At 40.5% G+C, this 15,510-nt stretch overlaps 1 protein-coding gene across 1 annotated transcript in view; it reads left to right on the top strand.

Moving 5' to 3' along the window:
- kirrel3b (kirre like nephrin family adhesion molecule 3b) overlaps positions 1-15,510 on the top strand; it is a gene marked incomplete at both ends in the record, with an annotated part of 200,839 nt that overhangs the window by 116,196 nt on the left and 69,133 nt on the right. Inside the window, one exon of the mRNA XM_083695120.1 lies at positions 4,579-4,728. Within this exon, the coding sequence (XP_083551246.1) occupies positions 4,579-4,728 (150 nt within the window). The remainder of the gene's footprint in view (positions 1-4,578; positions 4,729-15,510) is intronic.

The raw sequence follows: 15,510 nt of genomic DNA, 5'->3' as shown, positions 1-15,510 counted from the left end.
ACCTTGGGGAGAATACCACTGGTGTATCATTTTGGCTCAAATGGATTTAAAAAAAAAAATTAAAGCTAAGAATGTTCCATGTCTTTAGCATACATGTCTTTTGTGTCTTTAGCATACTGAGTTGTAGAGTTCTTGGAAGCTACAGTATCTGACACGCTTGTCTCCTGACAGCAAATTAAATAGTGGTCATCCATTTCTAACACCAGCCTATATCCATTCCTTGAGGTGACAGTGTGAGACACATGTTCTTCCTGAAAAGCAAAATCACTATCCCTGGTTTTTATTCACCGCCCCTTCCCCCATCATTGATCCAGCATAAAGACAAATCCATTCCTGTCCTGATGGATTCATTACCCTTAATGGGGCTATTTTACATTGTTTGCTTTGGGTAACACATGTTGTCTTTGAGATTCATTGAGATCAATTAGAGTTATATCTACACTGTACAGTACACTGGTAGCTTCCCAGAAATGTCCTAAAGACTACAGGGGTGGTTCATATGTTCTATTGCACACTATGTCAAAACATTTCCTAAAATGTGTCTTTTGATTTGACACATGTAAGGTAACCCAACAGTGTTGACGGATGTGATGTAATGATCAGGGAGACTGATCGTTACGTCACGTCCATCAACACTGAGGTGCACTGTTCCCACTCTCCCCTCGGTTAGTTCGATTTTATCCAAAGTTACTTTTTTAGTCATATTTTAGTTCACTTTTTATTGTTTTATTGTTTTAATCGCTTCCTTTATGTCACAGTCTCTGTCATCCGTAAGCAGCCTGACCTAGTCAACGCTAGACCTGCTGGCTAGATTGTCTGATATTCTAAATCAAGACTTTAGCACATTTCTAAAAACTGTACAAGCTATCGGAAATAATGTGTTTACCTCTGGGCTCTCCCGTGCTACAAGCACAGCATTGGCAATTATTATTATTATTATTATTTATTTTTTAATATATATTTTTAGGACATTTCTGCTTTATTGGGATAGATACAATAGAGACTGACAGGAAGGATGGGTGAGAGGAGGGATGATATGCTATATCTAGTATGCTATACCACTAAGCGTCCTCCGAGTATACTCTTTTAACAGCTGGTTTTATTCCAAGGGTGTTCAGTTCATCAATAACTTTAAGCTATTTTGGGAGCGGCCTGCCTTTTTTAAATGGGATTGGTTACACCCAAACGGAAGAGGTGCTTTCTAACAACATTGAGAGCTGCATAGTGGACTGACTGCCTAGGAATACAGAATGTGCCATACAGTCTATTATTTCCTATCATTGTCTACAGACTACAAGAAAACTGTCAGGTGGTTCAAATGTGAATAACTTGGTATCCATTCCATTGACTGTGCAGAACAGAGATTATTTATATAAATGGATGGAATATTTATATGAATGGAACATAATACATTTGAATATCTGGTCCCTATCTGGCAAACCATTTTTCATTAATGATCTTATCTTCAAGTGCAAACTATACTGTATCTTTTTAATTGAAACCTAGATAAACATGAATGGGTCATCGGTGATGATTTTACCTTTTTTGAATATCATGCTATGGTTCTAAAATGCCAGCTTCCTGTTTTGTCAGTAACTGTGTATAGGCCACCCAAGCAATGTCCTTCCTTCTTAATTGAATTGAATCGAATCAGACCTCCTGTCTATTATCCATACAAATGATGATAAGATTATTATCATTGGTGTTTTTAACTTACATGTGGACTACTCGAAGGCCATGGATTTTATGAATCTCTTAAATTCTGCATATTTAGCATATTACTGGGCCCACCCATAACCACGGCCACACCCTGGACCTAGTGACTACAAAGGGTCTTACTACTGTTATATCCTCTACTATTGAGCTCGCCTTGTCTGATCCCTATTGTGTTTTCTTTACTGCATTGGTACCTATAGTACAAATAACACTGAGCACATTGTCAATAATTGTTACCTTAACACTGAGAATTTAATGATTATAATGAATATGAATGGTACACCATCAACTCCAGCTTCCTCCTGTGATAATGATTTAGTAACAAGCTTTAACACCACATTAAGGGCAACTATCAACTTTGAGCGGAGATGGAGAAAGACAAAACTGCAGGTCCACCATGATATTCTTTTAGAGAATATTTCGGCTTTTAATAAGGCAATAGGGAAACACCAGACGGGATCATTTCACGAAATTTCTAATTATGAATCACAATAACTCAATGATTAACAGCTTTATAAATCCCACCAGCAAGACACCCAACAATCTGCTTTCCACCTCCAAATGTGAGGAATTTGCAACATAATTCATAGATAAGATAACCAATATAATGTTAAGTATCTCTCAGGAAAGACCTGATGATCTGTTTGATGACATGTTACAGCACCTTCTTCCGCCACAAGGAAGCACTATGAAATACTTTGCAGTGGTCAGTACAGAAATGCACAACAGTGGTGTCACATCTTGGAACATGGGACGTCACTGTAGACACCTAACTTTCACTGGCCTTTTAATTATTGTGAAGCCTAGAATCAAGAGGCATGGAGAGGGAGATTTCAGTTTTTATGCCCCCAGTTTCTGGAACAGCCTGCCAGATAAAGTTTGATTTGATTTGATTTTGAACAATGCCATAGGAAAATTATACCTCAATTATCCTACTCCGGTCCAAGTAGATGCCATTATTTCGTTTTTTTACAAAATAATGTGCTCTGTGGTTCAGTCTAAGTGCTTACTGAATAGAGTGCACATTGGGTCAACTCAGTCATTTCTGTCATTTGTATGTTTAATTTGCTTGAGGTAGACCAGTGTATTATGCTTAAGCAAGTACTTGTCTGATCAGTGCTTACTTACTTGAGTATCAGATCCATTTACAAATGAAATGGTTTTCTGAACAACCTTGAACATAGAATGGCATGGTCCTTCATTCAACGCCTTATTGCCAGCATAAAATCTCCTTCAACATCATTGAAAGACACCAAGGTCTCAGTCTTTGCTTTCTTGCAAATAGATAGCTCAATTAAGCCTTTGATGTCTAATGTAGGCTGTACATCAACAGCATGGGTCTCTGACCTATTCATTGTTAATTAAAGTTACTGTATATGACTGCTGTTCTTTTTGATGGAAGTGACATCTAGCCTTTATGACTGTCTCCTCACTGTATGGAACTGTTGGGATGTGCTGTGCTTATGACACCTTACTGCAAACGGTGGTTTAACCAGCTGTTACTCATCCCACTGAGAGAAAATGAGAACCACTCTATTAAAGTGAATGGGAGTCAATGAAGCAACGGCAGGTAATTGGACTTTTGGAGCACAGTAGTCTTCAATAGCCGAACCCAAGGACTTAAAAGCCATTATACCTCAGCCTATTATGGTCCATTTGGATGGCATGTGCTAAAACATACCTCTTTAAACCCTCCAGAGTGAAAAACGAAGTCTGGAAACATCTTTAAAGAGAATATGACTCATTGGTGGATGCAGCAAAATCAATATTTTACCCAGACATTTATTGGCAGTGTTCCAACTGCAGGATCGGCAGACATTTAAGGTGGTAAGAGTGGGGGTCCAATCAGATGTGTAAGTTAATTTTGAAAAAACACATAATTGGAGAAAATGTTTTCAATGTTTGCCTGGTTCTGCTTTAAAGGGAAAGATCAAAATCTGGTTCCTTCATCAGTGATCAATTGCTGAAGGACTTTGGGAAGAAAAAAACAATCTCTGAAAAATACTGAAGATTTGGGGAAATGCGCAGATATTCTCATTTCAAATCACATACTGTATCTCCAAATAATTGGAGAGCTGTTGAAGTCATTCATATCGAGAGCTTGGGAAACATTCCATAAAGCTTCCCAATCAAAGATGTCCTCTCCTCGTTTATTTTTCCCAAAAGAGGAATGCAGCCCTCAACACACCCACAATGCAAATTCCGATAATAGTTCAGTGTTAAGTAAGTATTTTAGAGCCATCCAATTTTACTTGGGCTGTAAAATGGTCAGAACTCTTGGTCCACCTCCCTTTTGTACATTATTAAATCATAAATCTCATAGCACTGCGCTGCTGAAACACTTTTCAATATCTAGCTCTGCCTATTCACAGCTACTATCAAAACCTACTCGGTTTTCGGAACACAGAGACCTCCCCCAACCCCTTATCAACATTGTCTTGATTTAAAGGCTATGGAAGTCAAACACCACCTTTTCCATCATGTGTTAACATGTCTCTCATTGTTTCTTTCACTTGCAAAGAAGTAACATGAAAATATGGCTTTTCATGCAGTAGGTGACACCATATGATCACTACTCTAGGAAAACATACAGTATATTTGTATTATGACCTGCTGCTGAATCTCATTTGGCTGAGTCAAAGTCAGCTTATTTCTGAAGTGACGGTAACACATAAAGCAATCAATGGTATACATTTGAATGCCTACACTAGTGTGTTACATGATTTCCTATATTCTGGCATTGTGGCATCTTGCTCTGGTGCCTGCTATCATAGGTAAATTACCTCTGCAAAGAGAAGTTATTCAATGTTTGAATATAAACGCTAAAGAGTCCAGAATCTGACAGAGAGTACTGTATTCCAGGCTACCCTCGTTACACAGTGATTGGGGACCACAGTTCAGGAGAGCACCACCTTCGGATCCAGCGTGTGGAACTGGTGGACGATGCTGTATTTGAGTGCCAGGCTATCCAGGCGGCCATGAGGTCCCGTCCGGCCCGACTCACTGTGCTAGGTAAGTGTGGATTAAACACAGGCATGCATACTTGCAAGCACGCACTAACACACGCACACACACATATAAATACATGGACATGTACACAATGTACCTGTGTAATAATGTTTTATCTACTGTATTAACATAATTAGGTAATTACATGGTGTATTGAGCTACACATACACTATGCAATTACAAGTCAATTGCTAATGTGCTATGTATTATGTAGCATCATTTCTAGAGTAATAACAAAGTTACCACACAGGTATAACAACAGGTTGCCAACTTTCTTTCAAAACATATTCTTATCTATGACATGTGTAAGTGCCGAAAATCAAAAACTACTGTATCAAAGCATGCCTCTACAAATGAATATAGCAACACTAACTTTGCCAGTCCCTAATGTTTTCAATTTAAATTCCTGCTCCACACCCAGCCACCATCTTCATTATTAAGCCTGAGAGGTTACTGTTTCTTAATTAAACTTTATTGGGTTATCATTCAGCGTTGCCAGTTCTGCATTATTGGGCAGCATTAGTACAATCACTGTTCACTCTTTTCTACAGCCCTCCAGCTTCCCTATGCCCTCGGCCCCCTACCCTTCAGCAGTGGAGGGTGGGTAATAGAGGGGGGAACTGGAGTCAATGACAGAGCCAGGGAACAAGGGAGAAGGAATGAGGGGAAAAGAGGATGGAGAGTGGGAGGTCCATGGAGCAGAGTATCCTCACCACGAGCGACTGATCCGCTTTATTGATCTCCGCTAATGAAAAGTGAAACTAATGATGTATAGGGGTGGAAGCAGGCAGAGAAAGGAGGGAAGGGATGACAAATTGTGGCCCAACATCTCTCACTCTGCCACACTCGTGGATATGAATGAATAATTAGAAAAATAAGTTCCAGAAGAAACTTTGTGGGCTTGTAAAGTGTTATGTTGGTAGTGTAAAATCTTTAAAGATGGTTTGGATGATAGATAGATAGATTTGCTGGGTAGTTGAAAGAAAGTGAGATAATCTTATTATGGTAGCGGATAAAGTTAAAGATTGTTTGGTTGGTTGGTTGGTTGGTTGGTTGGATGGATGGATGAATGGATGGATGGATGGATGGATGGATGGATGGATGGCTGGATGGATGGATGGATGGTTGGTTGGTTGGTTGGTTGGTTGGTTGGTTGGTTGGATGGATGAACGAATAGATGAACGGATAGATGAAAGAGAGGATGGCTAGATGAGAGAGAGAATTGATAGATGAGAGAGGTATAGAAAGATCAAAACAATTAAGAGGTTAATCAGTATGGGTTATACTGAGTAAAGCAGTAGTGACTGTTGAAAGGAAGACAGAATGATGGCTAGATACTAGATAGATGTTGTTGAAACTAGATAGTTGTTGAAGATAGATAGATAGATAGATAGATAGATAGATAGATAGATAGATAGATAGATAGATAGGATGAGCCTGGGTAATTCAGTGGAGTGGGTATAGAGTTGGTTGTTTGAGTGGTTGAGAGTGGTTGAGAGTGGTAGAGTTAGTTGGTTAAGTAGTTGAGAGTGGTTTCAGTGAAGTAGAACTGGTAGCCAAGAGAGTGCATTGTTGTGTAATCATTCTAGCTGGCACGCACCTATTTTCGACCGGGGCTCTATTTCCGACCACTTTCGGCGGTGACACACTTCCTTCTCCTATGCCCGCGAAGATTTGAAGACCCCCCCGAAAAAAAAGTAAGTATCTTATATTTAAGTATGTTAATGAGTCTAAATGCCAAATGTTATGACCATACTTGCATGTTTAGGGTTATAAACACAGCCTCAATTCGCATTCAATTTACATTTTGTTGTGGTCTCGACTGACGAAATTCCTTAATCGACGATAATTCGCAACTCAAGAAATCGCTTTACGACTAGCAAAATGTGTTTTATCCAGTGTCGCCAATTGCCATCCTGTCGATAATGATAGACGACACACAAGTGAATGTCTACGGAAACTAAAAAGAGTGTTTCTTGACGGATGCAACCATAGAAGCGCTTAAAGACTGCAATCTTATTGTAAATGCATACAAAAGTGAAGCTGATGCCGTATCTATGACTTTGGCATGAGTGTGAGGCAGGCAGTGAAGAACTTTGGTGTGCCCAGATCAACGCTCATGGATAGAGTCAAAGTCTTTGTGACCCATGGCTGCCTTAATGGACCTGGGCGCATACTTACAGATGCAGAAGAGATCCACTACTGCCTTTACAACGCTAGCCATGGGTTCCCCTTGACTAGGACCCTGATCCTGGCCTTTGGCACCGCCATCAGGAAAAGGAGGGACCTCAACAGCAAGTCACTCTCCCACACCTGCTGGCAGAACTTCCGTGAGCATTATAGGGGGGAGCTCACTATGAGGAAGCCGGACCACCTGGAGAGGACCAGAGTGGTCCCATGTGTGCCCATGAAGGTCCAGTGAGGGACTACTTCCCCCTTCTAAAGGAGACGCTGAACGAGCATGGGTTGAGGGAGAAGCCCCGGCAGATTTACAACTGTGACGAGGTGGGGTTTCGCATGGATAAGACCAGGAGCAAGGTACTGGAGGCAAAGGGGCGCAGACATCCCTACCTTCAGGCACCAGGGACCATGTCACTGAGCACCAGAGACCACTGGAGCACCAGAGAACACCCTCTTCTCCAAGAGCCCCTCTGGATATGTGGACTCTATTCTGACTGTGGTTCCAGGACCACTTTCTGAGGTACACTGCAAAGGAGCGCCCCCTGCTCCTCATCTTTGATGAACACAAATCCCACCACGACCCGGAGGTGATCGACACGGCAAGGTGGTAAGGTGTCAAGCTCTTGTGCCTTCCACCACATTGCACCCATGTCTTACAGCCCCTCGACGTGGAATTCTTTGCACTTAAAAATAGGGTTTGATGTGGCTGCCAGCAACCTTTGTATGTTTCGGCATTCATTTGTAGCGGCAAAAACAAATGCTGTGCAAGTTTTCCTCAGCCCGTACAAGGAGTGCAAGACAGGGGGGCAAGTGGTGCAGGCGTTCAAGAAGTGTAGCATCTTCCCTTTCAATCCAGCAGCCATCGATGTGACACGTCTCAAAGTCACCTCTGGGTCCTGCCTCTGCTGCTCCGGAGGAGACTGTGGGACCCTCCAGGCCAGGATCCTCTGCCACCTCCTCTGATGATGATGATGATGACCACCATCACCATCACAGTTCCACTGGGGTCATCATCCCCATCCCCACCTCCCCCTGTGGTTCATCCCCTGGTGGCAGCAGGGCTCATCGACCCTCAGTTGGCAGAGATTCTGGCCTGTCAGACCTACCTGCAGAAGACGACCCGCAGTCTCCCCATCAAAGCCAGAATCCTCACCAAGAAAGACTACATCCAATTCCATCAGGAGAGAGAGGAGAAGCTGAGGGCAGCAGCGGCACTCAAGGAGCAGAGGGCTGCTATCCGACTCCAGTGTGCCGAAGAAAGAAAATCCATCATCTCTCATCTTGGAACAACGCTGGAAGAGGAAGAGGAATAGGAGGGACCCCCAGCCACAGAAGAGGAGCCCTTACACCCCCCAGCACCTCTACTACCACCAACATCACCATCACTGCCACCATATCTGGAAGTTACACCACCTGTCCTTCAGCCCATTGCTCCCCAACCACAGCCCATATGGCTCCCATTGTGTCCACCAGCAACACCGGCTCCTCCAGCTCCTCCCACATCCGTCTGCCATCCATCAGACTGCCTGCCTCCACATTTTACACCAATACCCACCTGTCACGACTTAAAAAGAAAAGACAGCTGTTAAAAACTACTGTAGGAGTCGAAGCGAACAAAGGAACCGGAGACTTGTTTGCAGTGAAAAGCGTTGCATGAGTTTATTTCCTGCTCACAACTAGCATCAACCCACAGTGAAAACAACTGGCGCATAAAAACAAAATGCGTAACCTCCTATGTCACAACTGTGACCCAGTGTTATAGGGCCCTAGTCCATATAACACAATACAAACACACTAGTGAATTATGTCAGGGTCTCAAAGTACTATCCGCTACACTACAATGATTAAAATGTTGATATAGCTGTTAGCTGTTAAGTCTAATTGCATGCCATTTAATTACAATTGCTTACCTTTTACCTTCCTCTCTACAGACCAACCAACCACAGCCTGCAGGTCCTCGCCCTCCATGTCGTCAAAAACGTGCAGTTGTTTGGCCAGGTAGGTGACATAATTTATCCATTAAGTTCCTCATATAAACTGTTGCGTGCAATCAGCTGAGAAAAGGAATTCCACAATTGTACCTGACCTTTTTTACTACCTCTTCATCACAGAGACCTCCTCCCTTGGACACCAGCCCCAGATCACTATTTGTAGCATGTTGCAATTGTAATAAACCTATTGACTGTTTATACCCACTGTTGCTCATTCCTGCACCTGAGATTCAACTACAACAATATAGTATGTATGTCATGGCCACTTAGCAATGTCCATGTGCATGAACTAATGTCTCTCTCTAAATAATTGTTTTCTACTTACCTCTACAGTGCCCCCCTCTTCAAAGTCGAGAGGAAGAAAAGTGAATGTAGAGCACACCCAGGCCAACTACGAACATGGCCTGGGCAGTTTTACTGTATGCACTGTATTGATTGATTGATGTATTTATTCATTTAGTCATTTTGTACATTCATTTAAAATCTGATTTAATAAAAAAATTAAATGATAAGACCTGTCTTTTCTTCTCAACATTTTTACCAATGCTGACAGCTAATATACATCCTTTCATTTATTTACTGATTTAGTAACATTTTAATGATTTAGTAACATTTTAAAGGTTTGATTGACATAATCATTCATTGTTTATCATTATAATTCATTCAACTCAGAGGAATTTAAGAGCAAAATGCAGTTTTCTGAGGTAATATTTTAAACAGTTGTCCACTAGACTACATTATTCCTGTTTTTTAAAAGCTGAGAGTCTCAGGTGTGTAATGGCAATCTTCATTTTCACCAAGAGAAGCTTCCAAACAGAAAATATGGACAAAACAAGAGGCCGATGCAAAGTGAGCCCAGGTGGTTGAAATAGCGTCCCCTAGCAGCTCCAACAGGGACTGCCAGTGCTTTCATCAAAAAAGTGAACACTTTTTTGATGAAAGCACCATTGTACTTGTAAACCATTGTACTTGTTAAGGACATGTTAGACTACAAAATACACAATTCAGTTTTTAACAAACAATGGCACATTTTACAGTTGTGCATAGCTTAAAAGGTGTAAAAGCAGCAGTGGTTCAAAAATGGCATCTTTTGGTTTCCATAGACCTTCATGTTAAAAAGTGCACAAGTTTAATAGGTATAAAGCCAAAAGTCATAGCAACCAAAAGTCATCTGCACGTTTTGAAGTTGGACTGGTGTGAAGCTGAAGCAACCCCACTAATAAGTATGTCTAAGAACAATAGTTGGACTTGCTGAAGCAAGCCCACTAATATTAAGTATTTTGAAGAACAATAGTTGGACTTGCTGAAGCAAGCCCACTAATAAGTATCAGCAAAAACGATTTTTGGACCTGCTGAACCCACCCCACTTATAATATGAGCAAGAACAATAGTTGGATTTGGTGAAGCAAGCACACTAATAATAAGTATGTCGAAGAACAATAGTTGGACTTGCTGAAGTAAGCCCACTATTATGAGCTCTTTACAGAGAGGCAAGGGGCTCGCTACCCTGCTTCCTCTCCTCCATCCATTCAAAGTTTTAACAACTTCCAGACCCCTGTGTTCACAGCGACTAAGTTGTTTGATCCAGGCATCAAGGAGAGGGGAATGGTTAGAGAGACTTATGATTTTGGATGCATCTCTTAATTGCATTTGATTAATTTAGTCCTTATAGCTGTTTTTGAATAGAGGCTAATAAACAGAGTATCTGGTGTCCTTACCCTGCTTAGTACAGTTTACTTCCACAACTGTTTCTAAGCCAGCCCTCCTGTTTGAAGTCCCATTAAAATGAGTAATCATCCTTAAGCAAAGGGGCCATTTGTTTCTTATTCCTCCATGGCTGTTTGAGGGTGAAAAGAATTATCATCTCATAAGCCCTACCAAAAGACATTTGTTTAATCCGCAGTCTAGCTGGCTGACTCTTGACTACATTGCCAAAGAAGGCCCCAGGCAGACACACATGCAAGGTAATGGAATACATATATGCAAGCCCTGTGTCAATGCAAACTCTAAGCTGTCAATTACCTGCCAGTGGTGACAGAGTGTGTCTATCGGCTCATGTCACAGGGATGGTCCACACACAGTGGCACAGCCTCCCTTTTCCCTCCTACCTGACAGTCAAATAAATCAACAACAAAAATGCCACTCTCTGTGATAACCCAATATCTGTCCCAGCTACACTTTATTTCTATTGCAGAAGGAACTATTTTCTTCATGACATACGTACAGGGAAAATATGCATATTTTGAGTTTCTTTTCGCTCAGAAGAACAAGAATGTCTAGAAAGTCTATCAGTGTTCATTGAATACACAAGTCTTTCAAATTCTAGTTTTGTAGGACATTCCATGGTTGTTTCACTTTCTTCCTTCTTAATACTATCAATCAATCAATCAATCAGGTTTATTTGTATAGTGCTTTTTACATAGACAAATGTCAGTGCGTCACAACAAAATAATACGAAATAATATAAACAATATGATCTCACACCAAATCATAGACCCAATCAATATAGGGCACAGTGGCAAGGAAAAACTCCCTCAGAGAAAGAAACCTTGAGAGGAACCAGACTCCAGGGAGACTCATCCTGCTCTGGCTGATCAGCTGCTGAAGAGTAAACTAATGTAACGTGGAATGTGGTGTGGTGCAAGAGTCCAATACTAGAAGCTGGAAGAATACCAGAAGCCCCGGGCTGTTACAAAAGTACCCTGAGTGACGACCATTTGTTGACGTTAGTGTAACCATGTAAACATTGAATTAGATCAATACCATGCAAAAAATAATGAACTGGTTGTGTTTAGTCAGGACTTAAGAATCATTACAATATTAATAACTATTTTAAAGAGTGTACATATTGAATATAACATATTGACAGACATCATTGGTGTACAACTGTAAATAGCCTACTGCAAAGAAACCTGAGGTCAAATGTGAAACACCAGCACCAGTGCTTGATAACAAGTAAAACAGAACACAAACGTGTCTGTTCTTCATAGGCTAGGTGCACACTTGTATGCTGGATTTAATCGCTTTGATCATGCAAATAACTTCTATACTCTGTCTATGTTGCTGATATTGCCATTACGTTTAAAATGAGCCATTCATAACCATAAGGTTAGTTTCGACTCACCATGATGAGCTACAGTGAGGAGCGTAAATGGACCATTTGCACCTTTTGGGAGCAGGTGTTAATCGCACCTCAGGATGTGACTTGTGAAGAAGTGAGAAGATGTGAAGAAGCTGTGAAGAAGCCGTGGTAGTCATGAAAATGCTTCTAAATGTTTTTCTATGTGTGATTTTGAATGCTATTATGTTAAAAACAGACATTTAGGAAAAGTCAGGGAAGGAGGAGGGCTTGGGTTTCACAACGGCAGAGTTATTTTATTATAGTGTCGCATCGCGTCCATGAACGTCCATTTGGGACGACTAGTGTTAATGATGTCCAAACTTTGTCCTTGAAATCCTTAGCAAAATCCAATTTTGGAGGCATTTATCAAGCCAAGGATATGCAGTCTCTACCCTGACCTTATTGCTGTATCCAAATGAGCAGAGATTTTTAGATGCAATGGTAGTGTCCTACATTATTTGAGTTGAAGTAAGGCCAGTGAAGAATTAGATTGTGGGAAAAAAATACCATAGAGAAATGAGAGGGTCATCATTAAATCAACTTTCTTCCTCTCAGATATCTATCAAGAAAGAATGGCTCCCTTGGAAAAATGATCCTTGAACTTTGAACACCATTTGAGTGCAGTCATGGGATCTAAGCTGACCTATGGAGGCCAAAGGGTCTAAGGCCTGCTAAATTAGGCATGAAGGTGGAGAGTGAGGTGTTATGGTCTGGGGGTACCTCTGAGGCTAATTATACCCCCTGCAGCCAGTTGTAGCATGGCTGGAAACGTATACCTAAATGTGTTCACCTTGGTCTTAGATACAGTACATACATACTTAAACAGACCTGCAAGACCAGGTACTTCTTAGAGACATTTGCTATATTTATATTGAACAACGGAGTCAGTAACACTAATGTTATATTGCAATATCAGGCCCACTGTTGACTCCACGCATATGTTTGAAGAGCTCTGATTACCACATTTGATGCACTCCAAAATGAAAAACATTATAGGGATGCAAAGTAATGTCACAAGGCGTAACACATTCAAGTATTCTCTCGTAATTGAAGTTTTGAAATTGCCCGTTAGGAAATATTTACTTTGCTCCAGATTAATTTAAAGAAAATAAGGGGGACCAGATCTGTCCTCATTTTTTTATTTGCTGCCAAGAAAATTATTAATTAGAGTTGCACTGTTATGGATAGAGCAAGTTTCCATAGCATGGAAATAATTAGGGTAAATAGCAGGTCTTATCATGTCATAGACTCTCACACAGTCTTCTAACACTTGTTTGTCACTTTAGCAATAGTCTGGAGGCACAGCTCAGATTATTAACTTTTAATTGCAAGTGCAGGATCTGACAAAACACTCCCTTCCAAATGGCTAAACATTTCTCTATGGAACATCCAAAGACAAACACGGGCAATCAACTCTGTTGAGTTCTGACATGCCTTTGAGAATGTATTTTTTACAAGAGGCAAACATAACATTTCCCAAGAAAGCTTGCTAGTTATTATCCTCTGGCTGATCTAGCCTTGCATAGTGCAAGGGGATATGGTGTGCCTTGTAGTATGCTGTTGGGTGAAGGAAATTAAGTTATATATAAGTGTGCTCTCATACTGTAGTTTGTATCGTGCTCACCTTTAGTCTTACACCTGCATTTTCTCCTGTTGTGAGATGATTGACTGTCTTTAGCATTACTCTTTGTTATTTTTACTTTTACAATCCAACTTATCGTCTGCCATTCTTTTGAAAACACAATAAATGTGAAATTAATGACTTTTTGTTTATTCAAAAAACAAGGAGGAAGCTTTCAGAGGTTCATAAAGTAAGGCAAATTTGGTTGGCTGTGATTTACTGCAGTTTGACTGGTTAAAGGGAAAATAACTGTATTTGTCTACAATGTTACGATCTGCACCACTTTTATTTTCAAAACTTTCATTTCATTGTTTGACTTATTCTCTCTCTCTCTCTGTCACTCTCACTATAAATCTATGAATGATGCTCCTCAAGTTTGTTTAATAATTCAAGTCTTGAAGGTACACTTTGCAACACTTGATTTAACGCTTCACAAAGTCAGCTCACTTGTTTGCCTCCTGTGTACGTAACCAATGTATCTCTTACTAAAGTAAATTTGGCTCTAGCCAAAGGTCTTTGCTGAAGTTAGGCCAGATAATGTCCCCAAATCTGTCATTTTAGTGGGAATATGGCTCTCACAATAGCCTGCTAACTTTGCTTTACTTTTTCTGAAACCTTAGACAGAATGAGTACAGCCATGATATGACTCTACTGTATGAACATCTGTATGTTAATAGTCAACAGATTGCAGGTAGGATGAGTTTTTTAGTTTGTGTGACTTGCATATACACACAACTGTGTTATGCAATCAGTAAACAGGTGTTCCATTACAATTTCCAATAAATTGGTGAAGTAGCTAATTTGACAAAACAGATGCAGAAATTATACTGAAGTACAAGGCCACCATAACATGCTCATCTGCATTTACTGTAACTGTCTGCACGTTTCCTTAAGGGTTAAAACAAAAACACCACATTAGAAATGCAACTACATAGTACTGAGACTTATGTGGTAATAGGTATTAACTTTGAGTGGTTACGGTAAGGGATAGGTTTACGGTAAGGCAACCATGTCTACTGGTTACGGTTAGGCATTAACACTGGAAGCCCAGGGCCGTCATTACTGACCAAAGTAACCAGAGTGAGGTCTGTAACCAGAGTGTAATCATTGATTTAGATCAATACCATGCACAAAATAATGCACTGGTTGTGTTTAGTCGTGAATTAAGAATCAATAGAATACCACATTTTGTATTTTAAAGAGCTAAATATTGATAATTTCATAAACCCACACAGACACATACACGCACACACACAAGGGAGAGCAAATTGTTTGCCTCATCCATTATCCACATCACTGTGCATTGCCTACCCACTTTCGGTATTGTTTTCAACATCACTGGCCTTCACACTCATACAGTAGCCTACATACACAGACAGGAGGAGATATCATAGGATGCTCACTGAAAACAAGGTCAAAATAAAAATAAGGTCTAAATAGACTAAGAGAAATCTGTGTTTACACATACAGGAATGATGAAGGGTACCTGTCTCTTCTTTGGAGGCTGGTGCACTCTGGCTTCTATTTACATATAATTGCGCATTGATCATGCAAATAACTGTTATTGTATTTCTGTCTATGTGTGCGACCCTTTACCATTGAAATGGGTAGGCCAGTCATAACTGTAAGGTCAGTTTCACCAATCCTCATGATGAGGGTAAAGCTACAGAAAGGCTTTTGGGAACAGGAGTTATTCATGCCTCAACATTTGACTTGGAGATATTGGCTATCAAAAAAAGGTGTGGTAGTCATGAATAAACTTCCAGATTTTTTTCTGTGTGATTTAGAAATTGTAATAATGCTAGTATGTTCAAAACATGCGGCCCAGCTAAACATTGGGCCCGGCCTACAAACAGGTGAATGGTGACAGA

This window comes from Argentina silus (genome assembly GCF_951799395.1).
Source record: "Argentina silus genome assembly, chromosome: X".
NCBI lineage: Eukaryota > Metazoa > Chordata > Actinopteri > Argentiniformes > Argentinidae > Argentina > Argentina silus.
The sequence above is the reverse complement of the archived record's forward strand: the minus strand, read 5'-3'. Positions and strand labels throughout refer to the sequence as shown.